This window comes from Puma concolor, chromosome A2 (genome assembly GCF_028749965.1).
Source record: "Puma concolor isolate L17-30 chromosome A2, mPumCon1.1.hap2, whole genome shotgun sequence".
NCBI classification, from domain to species: Eukaryota; Metazoa; Chordata; class Mammalia; order Carnivora; family Felidae; genus Puma; species Puma concolor.
Genome location: NC_141668.1, coordinates 81964640 through 81991623, shown reverse-complemented (window position 1 = coordinate 81991623; position 26984 = coordinate 81964640). Strand labels below are relative to the sequence as shown.

The 26984-nt window shown below is 35.6% G+C and overlaps 1 protein-coding gene across 3 annotated transcripts in view; it reads right to left on the bottom strand.

The window, feature by feature from the left end:
* SEMA3A (semaphorin 3A) overlaps positions 1-26984 on the bottom strand; it is a 468284-nt gene that overhangs the window by 186214 nt on the left and 255086 nt on the right. For 2 of the 3 annotated variants that reach the window (XM_086696802.1, XM_086696801.1), the window contains one exon: positions 21145-21337. In XM_086696802.1, coding sequence (XP_086552928.1) covers positions 21145-21256 — 112 coding nt within the window. In that variant the 5' untranslated portion in view covers positions 21257-21337. Of the gene's footprint in view, positions 1-21144; positions 21781-26984 lie in introns of those variants that run through there. The other variant, XM_086696803.1, reaches the window with a different exon arrangement.

Sequence of the window (26984 nt, the reverse complement as noted above, 5' to 3'; positions counted from 1 at the left end):
GCATCAACTAAAAAACAGGCTAAAATAGTTTGCTTTTGCAAAATTACTTTGATACATTACTTTTTTTTACTTCAGTAAACTTAATTATGTAATGGCATATGATTAGCTATGCATTGCTGGGAAACCACACATAATGATTCACTTCAAAAAAACAGTGAAAGATTTTATGAAAAGCTGTACCATTTTCTAAATAAAAATATAGAATAAATAAAAATCTAAAATTAGAATTAATGCTATAACCCTAATTGTTCATTTTCTTATGTGGCCCATCTACTTAAACAGAATTTTTTTCCCCAAAGATTTTAGATATTACTATGGGTCTTGAGTTAGGAAAAGATCAACAATTTGTGTTTCACTTCTTGGAAACGCAATAGGCTCTGAATTTTTGCATCTCAAACCCCATTGTGAGACTTACATCAGGAATTTTAGAACTCTGGGATTTTGTAATTAATTTTTAAAGCCATCTTTTTCTCCTGTAATGAGTGTGTAGAATTGCACAGTTGCAGCCTTTAAACAGTGATTTCTTCCAATCACTTGGAATCGGATCTTTTTCAATGGAGAGGAGTGATTACAAGTGACGATTTCACTTGTATGAGGTATCTAAAATACATAAGCTCATAGAATCAAGCGTGTGGAATGGTGGTTACCAGGGGCGAGGGGTGGGGGTAGGGAATTCGGAGCTTACTAATCATCAGGCATAATGTTTCAGTTAAGCAAGATGAATAAGCTGTAGACATCTAATGTACAACAATGCATCTATAGCCAATAGTAATGTATTGTACATTTAAAAATCAAGAGGATAGATATCATGTTAAGTGTTCTTACAATTAAAAAATCATAAATGTTTAGTGTTAAGCAGACATGAAAATTCTAAAACCTCTTTTTCCTTACAACTTGTTCGACTTGTTCTACTTTGGCCTTTAGCTTCTTCATCCATAAAAGGATGGGAAATGTGTACTGCCTAGAATGGTCGTAATGATTACACGAGACAGCGTACACAGAAATCTTAGCACTATTTCTATTCACATTATTGTCTATCATCCCCATTATTAACTGTAACAGAAATATGGGAGTTTTTTCGTGTAACTTTAAAAACAATTGTTTTACTGCTAACCTTATTCAAACATCAGCATGCATCAACATCGGGGAATATCAACCATTCTCATAAAAAGGAAATAGAAAGCTAGCACCTCCCTGTTTAACCTATGTCAGATGATTATCCCGAGTGACCTCTTTCCCTGGCTTTTGAGTCATGAGGGATCACCACTCAGAGGAGGTATATAGGCAAGGTTAGTAATCAGCATTCGGTGTTATTTGGGATGCTGGATCTAGGGTTGAAAACAGGAATTTTCTAGAGAACAAATTCTATTCCCTTCCTTTGGGGCCATCTGGATGACTTAAGGACAGAGCAGGAAATAAAGAGATAAATGATTTGGGTTATTTAAATGATACCAGCAAATGTTTTGATTGGGAATCTACAGCAGTCTTTTTACTTTTCTTCTTTCTATTACTATCGTTTTGAATGAACCTATCAGATAAACATTTTATCAGGTGGATGCATGTACTATTGAAAGCTTGATGTATGAATCTTACATGTCTGGAAGTAGGCAAAGGAACAGACTCTATGTGAACCTTGCTTGCCCCACTAAAGAATGCTCTGAAGTTTTATAGGAGTTTTTATTTATGGTCACAGTGATTCACCAACACTAACAAGCATTAAATTTTCACAGCACTCCTATCACTTTATTTGGCATGGGAAATGGTAAATCTGTGACAGCCTAAATATGGGATTCTGATTAAAACTCCCAGTATTTTTTTTCCTAAGGATAATTCTTTCTATTTAGTTGCTCCCTTTTTAATATATGCAATATCTTATTTCCTGTAATTTATAAATTATTTAGGATGCAGTTCTTAAATTTCAGCAGATACAAATCTTACTACAAAGTGCAGATTTAGAGGTTATTCTGTGGTATGTTGTAAATTGCTGAAGCAATTTAAATAAAGGTCCCAATTAGTGTGACTGGTAAGAACTTTGAAAAAAGGAGCAGCCAAGTCAAAAAATTATTATCCAGACTGGCATAGAGATCAGAGGGGTGTAAATATGTTTTCTATTGGGATTTCTACCACAAATGGTTCTCTCTTCCTGTATTTAATGGAAACCATGCCATGAGTTTGATGTATACCTATCAAAAAGAAAAAAAAAACAATTCTATTATCTTCTAAGATGTATGAGGTTATTTATTTATGAAAGATGGCATGGCAAACCACTAGGGTGCCAGATTCATGCCCGTGAGAGTCTGGAACAGTGGCTTAAAAATGAGCACATTTCCCCAAGGACAATGGTAGAAAAATCAGTATTTGTAAACCAACTGAAGAGCTGATCTTCCTATGCTCAATCTCTAAAACTCAAGAGTAGTGTTTCAGAATGTTAAAGTATTTCTTTACGTGTTTAACAGAACTTTCAAATCTAACAGAGAGCATTCTAGTGTGCCACAATCACTCCCATTTCCTAGCCACTCTGACAACTTTAATTTGTGAACTGAAAGCAATGCCTGATGGACTTTAGTAAAGAATTCAGACAATTCAGTCTGGAACTATCTTTCCAAGTACATCACATCAATTTTAGAGTATGCAACGCTCAATTACAATGGTGAAGATAAGTGACTCAGGAATTTTTTTTTTTTTTTTAAATGACACCATCTAAGCCTTCTTTCACTGTTGCATAATAATGTCTAGGCTTGAGGCATAAAATTGGACCACTTCAGGGGTGCTATCAAGTTTCTTGAAAATATTCTTGGAATAGTTTTCTATGATTAGGGATACCCAGGGAAGAAGTTAGGAAAATGCTACTTCAAAAAGTTTAAAGGACATGATAAAGCATGTTCATTCAAATAAGGCTTATTGTTCTGTATGAGTCATTCAAGAAAAAAGGGTTAAAAGAATATAGCCATAATCCAGTGAAATGCCTTTAGAATTGTGATATAAGATGAGAGAACTATAGGGCATACAAAACAGGGACTTTATTGTATGTAGCTGTTATGCTTCACAAAGCATATTTTGACCCATGATGTATCAGAAGGCAGGTTATAATAAACAACCTACATATAGATTACCTGTGTTTGGGTATCCTTGAGAGACCATGTATTTTTACTTCTAAATGACGATGATATCATATTGTAGGCCTTTCCTTATAGGATCTGCCCATAATTGCCACATAAGGTAAAAATCTCTTTCCGTTCTTTTCCTGAGCTAAAATGAACTACATATTGGGAGGTACAATTTCAATTTAATAACAAGTGAAATATAATGAGATTATGGAAACATGTCATTACTTGGCAATAACAATTTTTATGCATTCCATGCATGATTTCTATTATGTTCACTTTTTATAAAGGGCATTCATAAAATACCCCCATTTAGTTACTATTGTTATACAACTCAGTATCATTTTTAAGCTTAAATATTTTATAAGTTTGAGTTGTTTCCTATCTCAAATGAATGAGAGATATAAGAAAAAGTGTGAACCAGTATATTTTAACGTTGTTACTCTCCCCCAATCCTGCCTTATAGCATTTGTATCCTCTGCTAGATTCTAATTTTCTGAACTGATTCACTCCTATACCTTTAATTGTCTTGAAAAACTTTTTGGTAGATCATATCAACAACTCTATTGTTAGCTATACCTACTGGAATATCTAGTCTTCTTGGCTCTTTTAATTCTCTCTCGCTTTATACATCTTGGCCTAATCACTGCTTATCAACTTTCTCAAAAGAGAGGGCGAATACTAGAAAGTCAAACACAATAATTACTATATCTACACCACCAAGTGGAGCCACCTTGACTGAAATGATTTATTCAACCTCATGGTTAACACAACAGAGGGAAAGGCAGTCAAACAAACTTGTCTTTTTTCCTCAAAATATAGCTTATGTACTTACTTAATTGCTCCCACCACTATCTCAACTCTTGACTTATCTCACTTGTACCCTTCCTTCAATCCTCATTTCTATCTTATTCCTTTGTGAAGAATACCTCTTTTCTTTCCATTACACTAATTACCTATTCTAAACTTTTACCACTTGGTAAACTTTCACCACTGATACCTAAGTGTGAGCCATTCTTATATTTTCTATTAATGTCTAATACTTACTAGACATTCACCATGCCAACCACTTTGCTTAGTGTTCCAGATGTATCATCCAAGATACATTTTTTTTTTAATATTAGAGAGGGAGAGAGAGTGTGAGTGAGGGAGAGGGGCAGAAGGAGAGGGAGAAAATCTTCAGGAGTCTCCGTGCCCAGTGCAAAGCCTGATGCGGGGCTCGATTCCACGATGCTGCTGGAATCATGACCTGAGCTGATATCAAGAATTGGAAGCTCAACTGACTGAGCCACCCTGGTGCTGCGCCACCCCCCCCACCACAATACATTTTAGAATGGTGACTTCCAAGCCTCTGGTAATCTTCACAACCATCTAAAGGGGCAGATTTTTTATTATCTCCATCTTACAAATAATCACTGAGTTTTAGTGAGGTATATTTCCAAGATCACACACACAATATGTCAGATGTGAGCTCAGATCTGATTATTAAAACCATGCTCTTAACTACAATGTTCTACTGATTCCTCTTGCCAATTTAATTGTCCATAGTCATTCAGTTAGTACCTGAACATATCTCATATGATTTTCTCAAATGTTTTTTCTCACATAAAGATTCTTCTCATCCCTTGCATCTCTGTGATATTTTAAATTTCTGAATTCTTCTTTGTTGGGATACACTCTTTGCACACTTGCCCCATATGTGTTTTGACATACTTGCTTACCTTCTTCACTAAATATGAGAGCTCCTTGGGGGCAGTATGCATACCATCTTTATGTGTACATATCCCATAAATTACAGTGTATATCATTGCGTATTATGTTAGTAGTTATTATAGTAAGGATCAAATAGTATAGAGAGTCATTGATCACTGACAGATTTTCTGAATTGGCTCTCATTGCCTCATGATCTGCCATTCCTTTCCATATAAGATTAATTAATTACTTTTGCTGTTTCATAAATAAGCTTTACACATTAATGTCTCATGTCTCCAGACCGTGTTTCTACTAGAAAGGCATTCTCTGTTCTTCCTTGCAAAATTTCACATACTCTTATAATCCAGTTTAATTCTTACTCCCTGTAAAACATAGCTTCCTCATTCTCAATAGCATACCATAGCATAATTAACAAACCATTGTGCCCTCTAAACGTCATAGCATTTGTTTTATATCTAAATGATGGACCAAGCTGCCTTATCATTGGGTAGTATAATTTTTCAAACACTGTGTTGTGACGTACTTAAGAGAGTAATCCTACGTGTTTTTCTATTCTTAGTAACCATCACAGTGGTTAATGTATAGTTACCCTTTTTAACTTTCTGTTCATCTGAAGTGAATTTAAAAGTTTTAAAAGAATAATTCCTGGATGAGAAACAGAATAATATTTAAAGAAACAGGAACATAATAATATGGAAGTGTTTACCAAGAGAAATCAGAGTTGTAGTTGAACCCTGACCCAAACCACAACAACAACAACAACACACACACACACACACACACACACACACACACACACATAATGGAAAGATTTTTTCCCAATGCTTTTCACATCCAACACACTTAGGGCTTCTCTGCTTAGTTTCCCCATTTGGGGTCATTCTTTCTCTCCTAAGACTCCCCTACTATTGCTGTATGCAATTAATTCCAAATGGCAACTGGCATTTGTGTGTAGCACCATGTAGAATTAATTCTATTTGTGAAATTTTTATTAAAAAGAAAATAGCCCAATGGCATGCTATACCCTAATTAGCCTGGATTGATAAGGGAGGGTAAGATCTTTCTGCACAGGGATTGTCTTTATCTCTGCCCTAGTTTCTCATAGGGCTTGGCCCAGAACATGACAATCGAATGAAGGATAGCATGTTGAGCCAAGGTGGGGAGACTTGCTTTGTTCTGAAGATGGCTGTATTTTACTCAGATACTTAGTGTAATGATGTAATGATTTGCTTCTTGGTTTCCTCAAGTAAATATCTTAGAATGAGTGGAATTTTGTTTGTTTATTTGTTTGTTTAATTATGAGCAAATTGGGAGTATAAAAGAGGTGATTTCAGTCTAACAAAATATGACGCTGTCCTTTTTTTTCTATTACTACAAAGATAAAAAGATGCTTCAGTATGGTTTGTTTCATATTGCCTCATTTTCTTTCCCACCACCAGTTTGTGTGTGTGCGTATGTGTATCTAGTAACATGACTTTGAGTTTGTGTTGTTTTAATATGTAGCTTTATAGACAGCAAATGATAGAAAGATTTTAAAAGAGGCACAGCACTATCATATTGAGACTAAGAGTTTTGTTGTTTTTAATTTACAGAAAAGTAAATATTTATTTTATTATATCTATTTCTTTGTCAAAGACATTTGATTCAGGTTTAATGTTCAAAATATATGAAATGTTTTGAAGCACATATATATGTATATACATAGACATATATATGTATAAAGAATAATTACAGGCAAAGACCAAATCTGTATCACACTCATTGAATAAAATGGGGGAGACATTTATTTTAATAAACAATAACTATAGCCAACTGTAATGGACTCATGGCAACTACAGTTAATAAACCCATGTTGTACATCTGAAAGTTGCTGAGAGTAGATCTTAAAAGTTCTCCTCACAAGAAAAAAAGGTTCTGTACTTATGCACGGTGGCAAATGTTTACTAGACTTATTGGTGATCATCTTGCAATCTATACGGAATCATTATTTTGTACACCTAAAACTAATATAATGTTGTAGGTGGATTATACCTCAATAAAAAGGTAAAAAATGAATAAATGAAATGCAAGCCTTGGCAAAAGTTTCTCAGAGACAGACTGACATAATTATGTCTTACTACAGCTACTTACATATTAACAATTACTTAAGGTAAAAAATATTTGCCTTTGAATACTGTGTTCCTAGAAATAATGTAACAGCACAAAGTAGTGCTGTATTTTACATTTACCATACTTTACTAAAAGAACACTGGCAGTTTTAAGAATTCATCACTGATTATTTTTACATTTAAGTTACTATTAAAAGGCAAGCTGCTCTTTGTGATGTGGTTATAATTTATAACCACAGACAGTCTAAGTTTTTAAGCTAAGACTATACCTCACCTTCACATATCATTTACATATACTGATTGCTTCCACATGTCTGGCATAAGGTAAAATAGTTTATGAGCATTGTAATATGGCTAAAGCCACAATGAAATAAAATTCATCTTTGTCTAGAGTACCACAGAAATTTATTCATGCTGGTGTATAAAGTGTTTTCCAAAGGAATTCTGCCTTCCAGAAAAATCCTTTAAAAGCCAACTATGGTGAGTGTCACCTCCCTTCTGAAGGACGTCTAGCTTTCCTAGTCTGGCTTCCAAGTGTCTTCTGTTAGACAAAAGCTCCTTTAAGTTACCTTCGACATGTTCTTCATTCTATTTACTAGCTTCAGACTACAAGTTTATTTTCTTGATGACCAAATATCCTCTTTCCTGCAAATGGGTTATTTGCAATCACAGGTGGTTCATAGAACTGGTCAGAAAGCCCCAGACTTTATATCTACAGTGTTTCATTCAGACCCAGGGACATATTAAATACAAATATTGTGTTAATTCCTACGTGAATTCAATACTCTTTAAGTTGTCATGAAGAATGTTGTGTCTTCATGGACTAAGTCATAACAAAATCATATTCAAGGCAACCATTACACTTAAGAGGATATGCTGTAAGTACAGGAGCAAATAAAACTAGTCATTTCCTGGTTATTTTTACTGAATATTAAATGACTGACTTTGGTTCATGCTGAAAACACAAATTGGAACTTATAGTCTGTGAGATGCAGACAACCCTTTCCTCAAGAAACAGGTGCTTCCTGGGGTGCCTGGGTGGCTCAGTCGGTTGAGCATCCGACTTCGGCTCAGGTCATGATCTCACAGTTTGTGAGTTCGAGCCCCGTGTCGGGCTCTGTGCTGACAGCTCCGAGCCTGGAGACTGCTTCGGATTCTGTCTCTCTCTCTTTCTCTCTCTCTGCCCCTAACCCACTCACATTCTGTCTCTGTCTCTCTGAAAAATAAATAAAAATGAAAGAAAGAAAGAAGAAAGAAAGAAAGAAAGAAAGAAAGAAAGAAAGAAAGAAAGAAAGAAAGAAACAGGTGCTACCTTTCTCAGGCTGGCTCAGTAAGTATTCATGGCCAAGGACCTAAAAATCAGGCCTGCCTTCATCCCTACCTTGCTTTATGGATATATTCATACAGATTCCATCGAAATTACACTTAAAACTTTTACACTTAAAAGCAGGTTCATATCAAGATGTTCAGCTTACCTATTCAGGACTGAAAGGTCTGTTAGGTATTTGTTCATCAATTGTTTACTTTCAACACCAGCTTTTTACCAAGCCTCCTCATAGGTTCACTGACTAGCTGATATTGACAAACTTCATGTTTTTTTTAGCATTCCCACTATTATTTTACGAGGCTTTGAAATAAGTGCACTACAAATATAACAAGTGTGATTTTCTTTGTATTATTATTATTAATCTAATTCACAAAGTAAGTAACAGAGAATATGTGTATGCATACCCACACCAAATAAACAAAACAGTGATCTAGAACCTTCTATGTACCAAGCAGTGATTGGGCCTCTTACAATGTATTGTTATTATCCTGATAAGACCTACCAGCTACCATGAAGTAGCACCTCCCACATTGGAGAAGAGCACCTGAGGCTAGTAAAGTTAATAACACATCCACATCCTAACACACACAAAAAATGCCAAAGTCAATTCAATGCTTTCTTTACTATGCTAAGATTCCTCTTGTCCTTGTGAAATTTTTGTTCTAGCAGCTAAATTAGAAAAAGACACTAATTTTCAATAGGCCAACAAGCAAAGGACTGAACACTGTAAGCACAGCAAGACTTCCTATTCAATAAACTAAATAAAGATTGTATATAGTATTGGATATATTTATTTTGCACATTCCAAGAATGGAATGTAGGAATTCATTTTGCATATTCCAAGAATGTGTCATTTTATTCTTTTGAAAATATGAAAAAGCAATAAATCTGGCTGTTTGGTGGAGGGAGCACACTAGAGACATTTACCTATTATCTCTATCTTTAGTTTCTCTAAGTAAACTGAGTTGTGTGAAAAAGATGGTATAATACGTACAATAGAGAAACCATTTGGGAGAATGAAGTCCATAGTTCATAGTTACATCTGGTACAACTCAGTATTAGAGACTGAGATCTGTACTAAAGAAACAAATCCCTATAGCATCACTAATTTCACTTCCTTATATGGCATCTGCTTAAAATAGTCTAAACATATTCTTTCAAAATGAATGTGCTAATGTTTATAAAGCTGTGGACAGAAGTACTGTCACAGAGTAGACAGTTTTCTCTAATTTGACAGCTAAAGAGCAATGCCAATGAGACAAGTATTAATCTTATTTCTGATGATACATTAGACAAAACAGACACTGACTCTATTCTACCTTGCTAAGTGATTTGAGGCATGCAAGAAAAACTTTTTTCTAGTCACTTGGTCCCACCTTGCTATTATGCTAGAAATCTTTCTCAAGACGCTGTCTGGATTAGGAGGTTGAATGATGGAGATAGGATGTGTGTTCTGCTAGTATGTGCCAAGGGAACCTTAATTCTGTTCTGAATAGGCACCTTGGGAAGCAAAAGAAGGCTGAGAGCCTATTGAACATGAAGAACACACAGTGAAAGTAGGAAACTCCGTGGCTCTGGGCCAGTGTGTAAGAGCCTAACAGGGAATTGGAGTCTTAGGAGTAGTTGCTTTGTTTGAGTATCGCTTCCAATTCTATCTAGTTAGAATCAAGTGCAAAGGACTGAATCCCTGCACACCAGCCCAGGAGAAAAGAAAAAATCTACTAAAGAAGGAAGATCCCACATTATATAGTAATTTGAAAACAAAAAAGGTTACACTTGACATCTTGCTTTTGGCCAAATAGTGACATTGTGACAGACTAAGATGTGTGTCTGATACCTCATCAGAAGTCCTAAATGTGTGTCCTGCCATAAATCTAAGAACATTTAAAGGAATTAATATGTAATTGAATATTTTAGATGGACAGCTATGCCCTAAATATGCTAGACTGTTGGATTTTAATAAATAGCTGCAGTTTTTCTTAGGTATAACTTGCATTTTTCTGGATGTGTGAAATCAGATTGCTCTATGTAGCTAAAGAAGAGCCACGTGTCTCCATCTGGAGTCTCTGTAACCCAAGAGAACAAGACTGAACTGTGAGGCCCAATCTGAACTGCAGCCTATAACCTGTTTCAAAAATTTCTACCATTTATCTTGATTTAAACTGCTTCTGCAGCCATCAATGATTTTTCTCCCAGAGATTTCACTTTCCAGAATGGACTGTGTTTTGTACTCAGATCTGTTTTATATAAGGTCTCATCTCTGTTCCTTAGGGCTCTCACGGGGAGTGATTATCTGTCACCTCCTCACTTATTCCTTCAACCACTTCTTCAATTTAATGAGGCACTATCATGTGTAAGACTCTACTTGACTGAGAATAGAAAATGGATAGGTGCACCTGGCTCGCTCAGTAGGTAGAATTTGCAACTCCTGCTCTCGGGGATGTTAAGTTTGAGCCCCTCGTTGGGTGTAAAGATTATTTAAAAAATAAAGTCTTAAAAAATAATAAAATGGATAAGGAACAGCATAATATTAAAAAAAAAAAAAACCTAACAATGTGGGTCTTCTCCCCTTCCAAGTCATACATTTCTTTAGGATAGATGCCGCATGATGTTTTATACTCCTCTGTCTTTTCAAAAGCCTTATCAAAGGAGATACTCAAGTCAATGTTGGAGAGAACAGCATCAGTAAACAACTAAGGCTGGGCAGATGTGGATCCAGGAAGGAAAGCTCACAAGTGTGACATGGAAAGGGAGGTACTGGATGAGGGTGTGGTTGGGGCTGCAAGGTGAAGAGAGTTTCACTTTCTAGTTACTACCAATTGTTGTATCATACTCCTAGTTGCAGAAATTTAAAAACTTACTGTTCTTGAATTCTCCAGATTCTCCCATACGTACACAAGCATTTACTGAATCTAACGTTTCTATACATATGTCTCATCTTCAGCCTTCCTCTCTCATTTCCATTATCATGATCCTTATTCAGGGATTAATTTCTTCATATCTTAACAACTCCAAGACCTCCAATTAGTTCCCTCTATGCCCTAGACTCCTTTAAATTAATCATTCTTTTAGGTCAAGCTAAGGAGTTTGGACTTTAATCAGTAAAACTTTAAAATGAAGGAAAGGCATAATTAGATTTGGATTTCAGAAAGAATTGTAGCCACTAATGATGCAAAAAAAGAGACCGTAATTAAAGATGGCTGTTGCCATAGCAGGGCAAGTAATGATACGGATCTCACTTAGCCTGGAAGAGAGAACAGGACAGATTTGAGTGACTCAAGAGATAGAATCCACAGGACATGTAGGTAGATATGGGGTGGGTCAGCGAGGAAAGAGGCAAAGACTCTACTGGGACTCTACTGGCCTGGACCACTGGGACAAAAACTGGAAATAAGGAGGACAATAAGGACTCCACAACTGGAAATAAGGAGGACAAATATGCTTGCAGAGAGGTCAGTGGGCACAGTTTTGAACAAAACTGGAGTTCTGTGTGAGAGACCAAGTGTAGATATTCTGTAGCCTTTCACATGTGGAAGAGACAAATAAAAAAGACCCTAGCTGGCTCAGCTACTCCCCAGAATTTGTAATGTCTGGGAAGTAGTCAGGGGTATGGGTAGATGGGGAAGAGATCCCTGGGTGACACTGGCACAAAATTTCAGGTTGTATGAGCTTTTTGCTTCTGAGTCATCACTTGGGCAACATGTCCACATCTCAAGGGTCAAGGAGGCTACTTTGTCCTTTAATCACAGTATTTTATATGTGTAAAGTTGACCCAACTGAACTAAAATTATGGGAACCACACTCTCTGTACTAGGCACAATGTCTAGTTGAGATCATCAGGTATATGCATGTAGAACGGGGAAATTTAAAGTGGCATGATGACCTAATTAAGAAATTGCCATTTTGTTTGTTTTTCTGTAGATCTAGCTGATAAAAATGCAGTTCTACACTTCTTTTTGAGAGAGACATAAGGGCTTTTAATTTCTGAGGATTTTGTTTTCAAAGGAGGGTCTTGAATTAGATTTATTTGGATAGGACAAGAAGGTACAAGATGAAGACTATTTCTAGGTCAAAGGGGGTGGAGGATGGGGGAGGAGGGTGGCCAGTATCAGTTATGTTATATATATATATATATATATATATATATATATATATTATTAAATATGTCAAGTCTGGAAAGATGGAGGGCTCTTGTATTGAGGGGGGTCAGGGGAATCTGTGTCCTTCTCACACCCTTCACTCTGGAGGTGGAAGGACTTGAGAGTGGAAACACTGTGTGCATTCGAGTGGAAGCAAGACACTAAACACTATGTCCTGGAGCCAACATGCTGAGAAGGCTCAAGGGAAGGGCCGCTGAAAGAGGCAGGTTAGCAACTTGCTAGAGTAGTGATGCCTTAGGGAGAACAGAGAACTCCTCCAGACGACAACATTGTACTGTAGAAGATGCTCTGGGAAGGTCAAACATTAAAGGACTGAAGATGACAGCCAATCCTGAAGGGCCCAAGACCTGACCTCAAGCAAAGGGTGACATCCTCTCCCTACTATTTCTCAGCATTCCACTTTCCACAATTACCAATTAAACGTGAGATGATTTGGAAAAATAATGACTGGAATGTAACTTTTCTTATATTTGCTATAAGCACATTGATTTATGTAGTCCTTCATCTCCATATAATTCTGCAAGTATGATTACACTGTCTTTTTTTGAGAGGGAGGGCAGGAGGGGCAGAGGGACAGGGAGAGAATCTTTGAGCATGGAGCCCAATGCAGAGCTCAGTCTCACAACTGTGAGATCATGACCTGAGCCAAAATCAAGAGTTGGATACTTAACTGACTGAGCCACCCACTCATCCCTAAACTAATTCTAAAGGATTATCACAGTAGAGCAGAGTTTATTCTCTTGAAACTTCAAATTTGAATATAAAAATTAAAATTTCTAACACATCTGATGAAGAGTCACAAGTCCTTGTCTCCTTTGGAGTTGACCTCAGGTATAAACAACTTTGTTCTGGCTTTCCCCAAATATATTCCTTAAGGGCTGGGATTAGACCTTAATTAGTTTTTTAATGTCACTTAATAGCTATGATTTGGCACTCTTGGTAGTTGTCCACCTGTCCTTTCCTGTTAATACTTCTACTTTGTCACAAGACTAAAATATTTTATAAGAGTTTAACATCAAGCACTGTAAACGAATTTATATTCTAAACATCAATGCCATATTTATATTCTAAGCATCAAGTCCACCTCTAAGTGGACTAAGAAAATTAGTGGAGTCAAAGATAAGAGGAAACAAGAAAGCCTGCTCAATAATAATCTTAGCAAGTTGTCCGATAGCAAAGCCAGCATTCTCTCAAAAGTATGGACAATAGAATACAGTCAAATTTAAATTTTTAAGTGATTGTGCTTTCAGCTTTGTTTGGTAGAACTGATTTGTTCTACAAAGAGCTCAGATACAATAAGACTGATGATGATATCTTTTATCTTTAGCCATTATGTGGTTTTAGAGTAGCCTCACTTACTTTCTTTTCTGGCTATGTGTAATGCAACACAATTATGAGAAAAATCAGGGTGTTCCTCCAAAGGAATGACACAAGTCTTCAACCTGGTTCCTAGGATCTTATAAGATGTGTGTATTATTATTATCCATTCTTCATGTCTTACTCGCAGGCGAGTTAAATTGACCAGAAACTTTGTGATTCAGTCCTGAAATATGCTTGGTTCAGAGGAGATACTGTCTGTGGAGGCAACAATGTTGACATACGCTTAGTGCTTTTATTTTATTTTACTATTTTATTTTATTTTATTTTATTTTATTTTATTATTTTATTTTACTGAGAGTGAGTATAAGTATGGAGGGACAGAGAGAAAGAGAGAGAGAGGGAGAAGAGAACCCCAAGCAGGCTCTACGCTCAGTGAGGAGCCCCACACATGGGGCTCTATCTCACGACCCTGGGACCATGACCTGAGGCGAAATCAAGAGTTGGATGCTCACCTGACTGAGTCACCCAGGCAACCCTCTTGGTGCATTTCTAAGTCCCTCAACTGATATCCTCCTTCCCTAGTGTCCAGCACTAAGCTTACTTTTCTACATTACAATGAACAGTTCACTTATAATGAATTGATAATTACACCTGTGCATTCTTTTTGTACTCATTAATAAACAGGCATATTGCTTTTAAAAACCAGTGTTTCAAAGGGAGCACAGAATCGCTCAACAAGTGACTGTGCCAGCTGTTGAGTGCCTAAGGATGAAAAAGAAGAGATCTGGCCTTGAGGACCTCACAGTCTGGCATAACAGAGAGGATCCACTTAAGTAATTTTACAGACTAAAGAAGCCATTCAACATATTCAACAGCACTAAGCCTCATTTAGTTTGCTGATCAAGACTCAAGCGGGTGAAGCTATGTTTTATCAAAAGACACATTTACGATTTCGGCAACAAAATACGTTACTGTGAGATTTGGTCAACACTGTTTCTCCCACGTCATATCTTTCCAAGCAAAGGAAACCTGGAAATGCAGGTTTAATGACTCCTTTAGGAGCCGACAAGATTCCCTAAAGTTGTGGTCTCTTTAAGTTTTACTCTAAGTTTCTAGAAAATACTAAGATTGAATTATTCTTCCTATTTATCAACAGAATTTTATTTTTGCTTATCTTCATTCCCTAATTTAAGTGTAAATTGTATATTTTCTTATCCTGGGTTTGACAGAGTCCAGCTTTGTTACTGTTTGGAAATAGTGTGTGAATTCCCTATTTATACTGATGTTTATGTCTTGGCAATAGAAGAAGATAGTAACTGGAGACATTCAGACTTACTTGTGTCAGATAAAATTTATTGATTCTTCCATATGTTTAATTATGATAATAATTTAAAACAACCTACAAATCACAAGGAGTCACTTTTAAAAATATACCGAATGTGATTTATTAAACTTTATTTTACCGCCTCAATTAGCTACTCTCCAATTATGAACGATGGCAGTAATGTGCCACAGGAAGTCTGCATCATTTCCGTTACGAACTTTTTATGATTCAGACTGAAAAAATATATATGGATGCATCTATATGAATGTATATAAAATACTTAATATGCATGGAGACACATGAAGCTATCCTTTCCTCATTCTGATTGTTTGGTACTGCTGTGTAGCACAGGCCATTTTCATATGTTAAGTCTTAAGTTAAAAATATATATACTTACTTATAACCATTTACTTTTCAAGGGTCAAAATACACCAATACATGCATGCAAAGAGCACCTCAAAATCTTTAGCAAAACGCATTTCAACTAACGCTTCTGTTTTGTGCATGTTACATCTCCTGACTCTAATGCCAGTTTTTCCAAGCTTGGCCTCCACACATCACTCTGTGTATATTTATCCTAGCAGCCTGCCCATTTCCAAACTAATGAAAGAGCTGTCACAAATTGCTAGTGCCACCTATTAGTGGAAGCACAGAACTGCAAATCATGATAATTCCTTTAAATAGCACCTTAGAAGTCATGAGGGGTAAAATCCATCCCAAGACTCACACTTGTTCTAATTTATGTTTACAGCTGCTGGTCTTTTTAAAATAAGCTATCACTGCATGCACTAAACTTAGATACTGTCACGAGTTCTAGAGATTTTACCTACAATTTTGTACTGATACATCATTTTATCATAGATTGTTTTCATAAAGGTTTGATAAGTGCGATGTCTTAATCAATTAATATGTAACTCTCCATGATATAATATCATGACTTTGTAAATGAATGCTGTTACATAATGATTGATTAAAAATGTATTTGAGTACTGGTTTCTCTGGACGGTTTTAGGACAATGGAAATATAAATTCTATTTAGCATAGTCCTGACTTTAGATTTAAAATACTCCAAGCATGTGAAGGTACGATATTTTGACCTTTGACTAGTGACATGTAGGTGTGCCACTGAAGTTTAAATGAGAAAAATTGGGATAAGAAGTTAAACCACACAATTTCTTACTGGTGATAACACTGTAAGTTATTTAAAGTACATATCTCAACTACAATTAGATATTCACACTAAACATAAGTAGATTATGCTCTGCAAGCAACAGTTTTATTTCCTTACTAGGAACATATGAGATCATATTAATTAATTTTAATTCAATTTATTCTTGAAAGATCTTTCATTTGCATGGATGTTTGAATATAAAATTTAAATATAACTGGCCAAAAATTCCAGCATATTTGTTAATTAAGTTGATTTATAGATGAATGAAAAGTAAGAAAACAAGGAAATTCGTTATGACAGATTTATACATCTATTTGATTGCCTAAATATCCTGGCAATTTACATCACTGTCTGCAGTGGAGTCTTGTAAATAATTTATATGAAGAGAAATACCAACATAAAAAAGTTAGAATTGGAAACATTATCTCTTCAGTATGCACCTTTATTTGAGCTAATAATGATTGAATATTATTATCAAAATTTGGTGGGCTAGAATTTTACATGGCATGGTTTTGGGGTCTCAGTTATTTTTTCTACTAGCTGAGCTCTACACTGTATAACTTATTACTTCCATGGCCAGCTGGTTGGCAGCTTTAAACAGAGAACCCCTGAACTGGAGACTTTCACTAGCCCTCATGTGATCTGACCAGCACTGGATCACAAGATGTGTGACTGAGCATCTTGTTTTATTTTATTTTTCATTATTTTGCCAGAATACATTTTTTCGAATAGGTGAATAAAAATTTCTAGTTTTCAGCAGGCTGAAATTGAAGGTTCCTGAATCAAAATATGATTTTTAAAGTGAATAGAAATTTGAGCAGAAAAGGCCATGTTAAATAAGAATCAGCAAGTCAGAGATCTGATGTTAAATATGCAGTGACTATAGGAGAAAAGATACTGCAAAGAATTTATAACTTCTTTGCACCGTGTGTGTGTGTGTTTGGGGGGGTGTAAGAATATATATCTTAAACATATAATATATAAATATATAATATTATATAATACATATACTATATATATACTTATATATAATGAATAAATATACTATATATATATATACACTTCTCTACCTTTCATAGATACTTATCTTTTAGCTGTGAGGAAATTATCAGTATAAGACATATTACATCCTATACCAACATGTGAGTACTTGACATATCCATGGGAACTTTTCATGCCCATTCTAAAATAAATAAATAAATACATAACATAAAATACGAATGTCATTGTATAGCAGTAACAATTTTATTATAGGTTGCCAAGATCACTTTTCTCAGCTATAAGATACTAACATAAAGTTTTGTCATTCATAGATATACATATATTTATACGTATACACATACGTATATATATATATATATATATATATATAGATGTGTATCTGTACTCTGGTAAAAGTGAAGAAAAATCTCTGAAAAGTCAACAAGTTTAATTAGTAAATCATCATTCATATTAACTAAATCAGAAGCGATCATAGTGCATTGAGCAATGGCAAATAAAAAGTCTTTTGCAAATTGTATTTCATAAAGTTTTAATTAAATATTACTTCCAATATCAGAAAGATGTGTGTGAGGATTTTGATTTACCTGATAATCTCGTTGCAATAATTAAACTACTCTGGGGGCAAAACTCTTTACAAAGTATGAAAAGAAAGTCTTTCAAACATTTATTTAAGTGCTATTTACTAAGTCCTCCCTATGAAAGTAAAGTTAAAGGCATTGATTTAACCTTTGGATTCACATGATAACCATCACATTCAGACTTGCATGTGCCTTTCATTTTTACTAAAACTGGAGCACACAATGTCCTGGAAATGCTCATTACATTGAGTGATGGAACATTTGTCATTTGTTTAAAACCCCAAACCTAACTTATTTCCTCGTGATTTCCATAGGTTTTTCTGAAGTCTTCATTGTACCACACATTCCAAAAGGAAGATTATATGATAGTCTGGTATTTCATGAGAAAAGTGAAATTTGACTAGTTTTGTAGGAGAAATAAACAGTTCCACATCAATTTGAAAAAGAAGCATTTCAACATTTAGCTATATTACATACATTTCAGGAAAGCAAAAGCATCTCTGAGTGAATGTTTCTTGAGGATAATTTGTATGTGACTGCTGAGATTTACAGAGTTCTCACATTTGCTTCCCCCACAAGGATTCTAAATCAGATTGGTTCAGAGGAAAAGCCAGCATACCCCATTTTTCTAATATTATCACTTCTCCAGATGGTCCTGAACACATCCATTCAATCCCTTTTTCCTAGAAAGTAAAGAGGTACCTTATTAGATATATATATGTGCATCCACTACCAAGGCTGCCTTCTTGCTTTTCTTTTTCTTTCTCATTTAACACATCAAATCTCCTTCATTTCCTACTAGGCAAGATGACAAGTAGGAAGTGAGCACAGTGATTGCCTGAAACTTTGTCTTGGCAACCTGAGCAATGAGAGAGTTAATGGTGGATCTTTGAAAACAAGTGACCATGGGAAATTAGGGTTGGCAGGGATTTAACTCTTCATGAATCATGCTGGAATATTTTTAAGGGCAAAGCAGTGGATGTTTTAACCGTGTTTGACATCTAATTAAGGAGGAAAAAGAAGGAGCTAAAAAAAAAATCTCTATTATAGTTTAGAAACAAAGTACTGACAATTGGCTACTAGGCATTTGCTTTGGCAAAACAAGTGTACATGTAGGGACAAAAAGGTAATGACAGACCAATAAAATGACAGAAGAAAAATTGCTTGGGCCATTCCTTTTCTTCTTCTTGTTGTTGTTCATTTCACAGTTTATATTACCAAATTGCCAAGCCCTAGGCATATCAATAGAATTGTTATGTAGGTGTAGAGCAGTTTTTTTGATGAAAAGAAAAGCAGAATAATTCTAATGGATGCCATGATAAAAAGAGTTTATAAAGACAGTGTCAAATAGATTCATACTGTCAATATATACAACTTACTTCATCAGACAAGTTTAAAGCCTGCACACATATCAAAGGACTATTCTAATTAAATGCTATCTGTTTGTATATAGAAAGAACGGGTACCTGTTCTATAATGGAGAGTAATCAATCACCATGGAAATAAAATTCTTGCAAAATATATATAATTCCCAATCTTTATTTATTTTACAACTTATTTAGCATTTAGACCAGTATCTCGAAATATAGTAGATTTTTAAAGTGTGTTTCATGTTTCATTTGTTACTCTACAATTATAGCATACAGCCATTCACATCTTCAAGAAGTAAAGTTGCATGCGAAACTGACACATAGGCACATAAACTTGGATAAAATCAGCCACCAATCTAAGAATTATTTGATGTCATCCTCCCAAAGAATGAAAACAGAAAGCAAAAACTGAGGAAAATACACATGCCATAATACCATATTCTATAAAAACAATTTAAAGACAGTTGCTAGAGATGTAATAGAGATTTAATTAAATCTTTAATGGCTATATGATAATGTTTTAAAATCTTGCACGATGAGTACAATTGCAATTCTGTTTGCTAATGTTTTAAATCCATTCACATTTTAGTAACTAAGAAATTGTTATGCCAAAAATAAATGTATCTTTCAATCCAATGTATTTTACCTAGCAAGTATTAATTCCAAATAAACACATTTAATAGGTGTTGAATTTTCTAATCCAAAGTGTGAAAATTACATCTCTCTTTCCTATTTGTGATCCTCATTCACACTAGAGCATTCAGAAAGAGATGTTCCCCATCATGTGAAAATTAAAGAATATGTTTCTGGCATAAGAACAATGTGCAGCAGACAGACATCTCTACAGATAGATTCAATGATTTTCTTTCACATTATAGGCTAAAAACAGAGTATAATTGAAGCTTCCTACTGCCCCACCCCCAATTCCCGAAATCTGAGAATCATAAGAAAGCAACACCTTAGGGAGTAAAAGTACTTGAGCTAAAACATTTTAATCACCAACTCCATTTTACTAATACCTCAGTTATAGAAACATTCTTTTTCATTAAAAGTTTTTCAAAAATACTCTTTTCAACCATGTTAGCATTATTTTATACAACTATCTACAAAATCTATCTAAACAAATGGAGAACAAATATTTCCTTAAAATCCTCATTAAAAACCAGGCATATGCATTAAGCTGTAACCAAATAAAGTACTAGCAATCATGTACTGAAGCTTTTTTTCTTTCTTAAATTTAAACTCTTTTTGAAAGTAAGTTCACACAACTAGCTGTACAACCAGAAAGTAATGTTCCTTCAGTTCTCACTGAAGTACATATGGAATTAAATAACATTATATTTCAAAGGCTTTCGCTTTACACCAATTAGCCAAATACACAGTCTTTGGTACAATCATAACACACTGTGGAAAAACTAGTCTGTTCCCTCCAGTTTATATTCTCTTGGCAAACCATGATCTACTGCTTATGTTAAGCATCTGATTGTCAGATTTGAACAAACTGAATATTCATGATGACGATTAACCATTTAGTGCCTCAAACTAAGAAAACACAATTTATCACAACAATTGCTATAGGTGAGGCGTTCTACAAAGAGACTATTTTTGCCATGGTGCTTTTTAAAGATATTTTAATAGAAGTAGAGTCAGAAAAATTAACAGCACATATGATCACACACACAGATCAGCATTTACCCAGGCATTCAGCTCTTCTCTGCAAATGTGATTAAATGTTCTTTGTTTGCATTTAAATTGTCATATATCAAACAGGAGACATGCTTTTATAAAAAAGTGTTTAAATCATCTCAGAAAGACACACAGGATCACATAGGTTTCCCAGGTTAAACTAAAGGCTTCATGCTTTGGCTTGGGAGGGAGTTCAAGGAATGAAAAGGCAGGGGTGGTGGGGTGGGGGGGGGCAGGGACATTACAGAGCTAGCCGAAAAAGAAGAAAAATAAAGATTTACCTTTGTAGGATAATTTCAGTCTTGGCACATTGTTCTTCCCATTTTGATAGTTTGCTGTGGCTGTGAGTAATACTCCCCAGAAAAGACAGACAATCCTAGCGAACCAGCCCATGCTGCAGACGCTGGAGGTGCCTGTGCTGCTCTGCCTTCCCTCCTGTATTGTGCGGCCAGAGAAGTTCAAACAATCTGGAAACTGGAGGTAACAGGTGATTTAGGTCAGTTTCATTCATAAATGCAGACAATCAAGACCTCACGGCAACACTAACACCTCTTCTTCTGTAACAGTCACTGGAGCACAGAAACTTCAAACCCTCCAAAAAAAAAAAAAAAAAAAAAAAAAAATCGAGCCAGGCACCGGATAATGAGGCACAACTGTTGTGTAGAAAGAAAAAAAAAAAAAAATGAACAAGGGCTGCTGCAGTGGTGCTTAAAGAAGCAGTTCCTTTTATCTAGGCTCTTCTGATAGCCAGTGGCGGACTCTAATCCTGCTCTCTGCTTCATTCGGCTCCGGGGAAGCAGAATGAAAGGGAAACAGAGAAAGAGAGAGAGAGAGAAAGAGAGAGAGAGAGAGAGAAAGAGGAGCCCTGAGCAGCGCGGACTTTTCCTGTACACATGTAGGGAGAGATGACACAAGATCCCACAGACAGGTTTTCCCAACACTCACTAGACTGGCTGACAATGGGAGAACAGGCGAGCTCAACCCACTCCCCTTCCCTCCTGTCACACAACACATGCAAAAAACATCTCCTAGAGATTAGAGCTGGGAGCAGAACCCTCCAGCGTGCCTGTGAAAGGCATGTAGCTATAAATTTACTTCCCAAGGCACGCGTTGTTTTATAGCCATTTTTAGGTGCAATTTTGATTAAAAAAATCTGAATTCTGCTACCTACATAATTTATAACTCATTATATAATTCCTTTGAACTTGTGCATTATATGTGTATGTATGCGTGTGTGTATATATACATATATATATATATACACACACGCATACATACACATATGCATATGTACATATATGTATATCTTTTCACCATTATAACTTTAACCACTGAAGGTTTTAAAGCCTTGTTAGAGATCATTCCCTCTTCCCAACAAACCCCCTTGGCTCAACTACCCCCTTCCCCCGACCCGCAGCAATTTCACTGAAGAAATTCCTAGTAAAGCCCATTTCAACAATCAGTTCAAGACAAATATAGGTCCACTGAGAATTATAAATTACAACTCAAAAGGATACTCAGAATTTAAAAACATCTATGGTTTTCCAGCTTCTGGAATGCTCTGGTTAGCATTGTTAATGCATCACACATCTCATTAATTAAAACCACTTCCCTAGTTTTGGTTTAAAGGGCAGAGGAAGATGACAAAGTTCACAAAAGTCCCTGCTGAGTGTCAAGGACCAACATAAAGAGGATATCTCTGTGTCTTCATGAGGTGGTGAAGGGTTACTAAACGTTCTGTGCACACGAATGCATATGTTTAGGCAGTCACACAGACACAACCGGTTCTTTCCTAAATAGACATTTTGTCTGAGGTGTTTCAATTTCCTCTTCTATTTTTCTTTCAATTTTCCCCAAAGCTGATATCCTTATAGGATATTGGGGGTTGGCGTATATAAAAGTTAGTAGGACCGAACTTTCCCTTCTCTACTCAACTCTCTCTGCTCTACCCGTGTCCCCCCCCCCCCCCCCCCAACAATCACAATTGAAATACAGAATAGAGAACCTACTTCAAGTATGGAAATTTTTCCACTGAAAGAAGAGGGTGAGTCTCACAATTACAAACATAAACACTTACAGTGGCTTAGTATTCTTGCGAAAAATGATCCAAGCACTGCCACTACAGCTTTCATGACTTAATGTCTACAGGCCAATAGGGGAAAAGCATCTCTCTCTTTCCCTCTTTCCTTCTGTCTGTCTCTCTGCCTCAACAACTACGTGTGTGTTCGGGGTGGGCGGAGTAGGGGTGGGTGGGTGGCTGGGTGGAGGAGCAGGAAGAGGCTGAAGAGGATTTAAAGGAGGGAGAATGGGGGAAGGGGTGGATGGATTCTCTCTACTTCACTAGATTGATTCATCAAACAGACCGTATTGTATTTGTCAGTTTCCTCAAGCCTATTGATCAGTCAGTATTGTTAAGAAAATAAAATCTAAAAATAATGTTGATTTTACTGATTCCCGCACTTGTTATCCTGAGCACTTTTCACGCCCTAGGCAATGGATTAAGGCTACAAACGACAAGAGGCTTGTCTGTCTTCCATGGATTACTCTCTATAGACATTTATTCTACAGAGGAATTCATGTTACTTTGGGATTATTTAGAAGATTGGACCAATGAATTATCCTTTTGAAATATCACATATAATTAGTTTAAATACTTTAAATAGTTGTGCCATTTTCATTAATATATTTTAAATGTCTTTAAATATTTATTTTTCCTCTAGCTCTTGTTACCTGGAGTAGGGGAACAAGTTTATATTTGTCAAAACTAAACAGGATAAGCAAATTTAGAAATGTATCCATTTCACTTTCGTAATGTCTAATTCTGAAACATTTTGATGTGTTCCAGGAAAAATGAAAGGTTGTAGGTAAAATTCAGATAAAAGAGGATCAGAATTGACTCCATGGGGAAGAAAGACATTCAATCTGGATTTTGAACCACAAAATCAGGACAGAGTTATTTAATTTTGTAAAACAAGTAATTTAAATTAATGTTGAAGTCTGGAATTTGGTAGCACAGATACCCATGTTTAGATACACACACATAATTTTAAAAAACACTTTCTTACCCTCTAAATTTTGCATGATCTTTGTGTGTCTTCAAATGTTTGCAAGCTTAATAAATTCACATTTACATTTGCTTATCTCTAGATTTTTTAAATTTAAAATGTGTGAACACAGTAAATTCTGTGGGTAAGCATAACTGTGCTAGACTGATTATAAAAGAATAGAAAAGTGTAGCCATGCATAGATATTTTAACTGTAATTTTGTAAACAAGAAAAGAGAAAGAAACTACATGCCTGAAAAATACAAAAGCATTTGGAGTTTTCTATTTCTACCTCTTTCAAAGTCTTTGACTTAAGTCAGGGTGAAAGTTGTTTTCAACTTTTTTCTTTTACTCCCAAACACGTGAAGGATAATCAAAGTTAAACGTATTTCTCAGATGATGTAGAAAGAAGGTAAAGGGTCGACCTAGGTGGGTGTTTTTCAGAAATTTTCAAAATCTGACCGTATGTATGAAACATAGATTTTGATTCACCCCACACCCCCCAAAGAACATGACTCCCTACTCTTACATTCAGTGGCCTAAGCCCTGCATGATTAAGCCTGCTCCATTTGTCTCCTTGGCCACTGATGTTAGTTCATCACTTACTACTCTTTAAAAGTCAGAAATATTACACTGATCTTTTAACATCAAATTTTATTTAAGGCTTAAGTGAAAAACCTTATTTTGCTTTTTTCTCAAAGTTGTCTTTATGATGATTTTCTAACCTGCAATCTATATCATGCACCATAATTCACTTCACTTGCAACTGAATCTCTACTACCTTTTTAAATTTCAAGTGTTCAGATGTGATGAACTCCTACTACAGAGTCAGATTTGAGCAGGGGCTTAATATGATGATCATGCTCTTGTATAGATTTCTGTCAAATCAATCAGTAGTTTTTTAACCCCACTCCATTTTGAGATGGATCACAAAGACTTTCCAGGAAGAGTGATAGGTTCATGGGTGGTGTGCTTGATTTTCTACAGAAACAATACTTCCAACTTTACAACAGGTTGGTTAAGTTTTGTTTTTCACAAAAGACCTGTATAGTCATAGAAGATCCATACGAAAGCATTTCTCCATTGAAAAAAAATATTTTTGATCTTTTCACGTATTAGATAAAACCAATGCAGTATTTTTTAAATGCCCACTCTCCGTATTTTATTTATGATGAAATAAATTGGAACAACAAACATTGTAATTCAAGGGCAGAAATGATTGTCCTTATTTGTGAGATGGCATTCCAGTACTTCCCCAGGTTATAGATACCCTGGGTCTTTTTGTGAGCGGTAGGTGAAAACTCTTCCTGTATTTGTGCATAAAAGAAGAGAAGGAGAAATATAATTCTGATGTATTTAAAAATTTAGTGGATTAAATGTACTTGAAGTTATGGTACACTCTAGTAAACACACTTGCCTCTCCCTGTAATCCCACTCTACCCCTGTTTTATTGTGGTGTGATAGAGTACTGCCCCCAAGTTGGCACTAATGACAAAATAGAAGACCTCTTTAAGAGAAATAACTGAGTTAAGAATTTTAGAATGAGTTGGTTAACCAGTTCCCCAAAGAAACAACACCAAGAAGGAGACCAATACTAAAAACAAATTTTCAGTACTCTTACCAAGGTGTTATTCAACTGAGTCATGTAAAAAAATGATATTAGTTTCCATCTAACATCTGCTATTTCTCATTTTTTTTTTCTTCAAGGGATGCTTCTTCGCTATATGAGAAAGGCCTGTGATCAACAGAATTATAGCAAATGTCAGAGTCAAACATTTGTCCTTGCTCTGACATCTCATGTTGGAAATTCATTTTTAATGAGGGTTTTTCTGGTACAGGGAATTTGAAACCTTTTCTTTTTCTAAAAAAGAATTGTGTGGGTGAAAATATTCTCTAGAAGATCAGAAGACATCTTATTAATTGGGCAAACTAGATAGCTGATGCATTATTTGTTCTAGCCAAAAATGATAGTTCTTTAGAACTACTGCAGTAGTCACTGGGAGCTGGGGGTGGCAGGTTGAAAGCAATATTTAAGAAATCAAGTTAAACTTTTCATAATCTGACCCTTGTGAATGCTTTTAGTATAAGCAAAATGTGAAAGGAGGAGTTGAGTGGAGGAATTGGTAAAAGGCAAAGGGAATCCACTCTCTAGGGAAGCATTAACTCTTCCCTTGCTTTCCAGCCCCCTTTCCACCTCCCACCCGCCATGAATGGAGATTTCGGGAAAATAAGCTCATCCCTCTTCTGGAATGATTCTGTAACAATTTGAGGGAAAAAAAAATCAGTTTTGTGTTTTCTCTTGTGACATCAATACTTTGAGGTAAATAGGAACTCAAAACAAAAAACTCCTTGTTTTTCAAATGAATTGAAGCGATAAATGTTAGATCAATGCAGGAGACCAGAAACCGGCCAGTCACGTTATTTGTGGCTGCAGATTTCAGGAAAAGTTCAGGCAATGAAGGGTATCAGAAATTACAGAGGAAATTCTTTAATGGTAAGGTGAGGTGGTGGCTTCCCTTTCTTGGAGAATCTGATTTTGTGCGGCTGGCAGGTGAGTTTTATTGGGTTATCAAGTTTGAGTGGGGGTTGGAAAGGAGTGTCAAAAAAAGGGATGCATAAAATTTCATTTATGGTTATCATCAGAGTTGCCAAAAGTGGCTAAACTCCAGTTATTAGGAACAGGAATTATCATTTTTCCAGTCCCTTTCCTTTTGATTTCTTAAATCCATCATGTTTGTCAACATTTTAAAATATTTTAAACAGGGGAGTTTTCCTTTTCCATCTATTTGAGAAGCTTGTCATCACTTACAGCTTCTTTATCAGATTATCTGAGAGGCAAATGCAGTGTCCCTGAATATTAACGTATTGAAATAACAAAACAATGACAATATCAAAATACCTGCTTTTTTTCTTTCTTTCTTTCCTTTTTTTTTTTTTTTTTTTTTTTTAAGTGAGAGTGTCTCCACCTCAACTCAGATGAAACAAGAAAGTTTTCAAGTGAGACAAAAATCCCATTGTTAATACTGATCAGTACAGGCTAGGCAGTGAGGAGGAAAAAATGAGGCATCCATGGAATA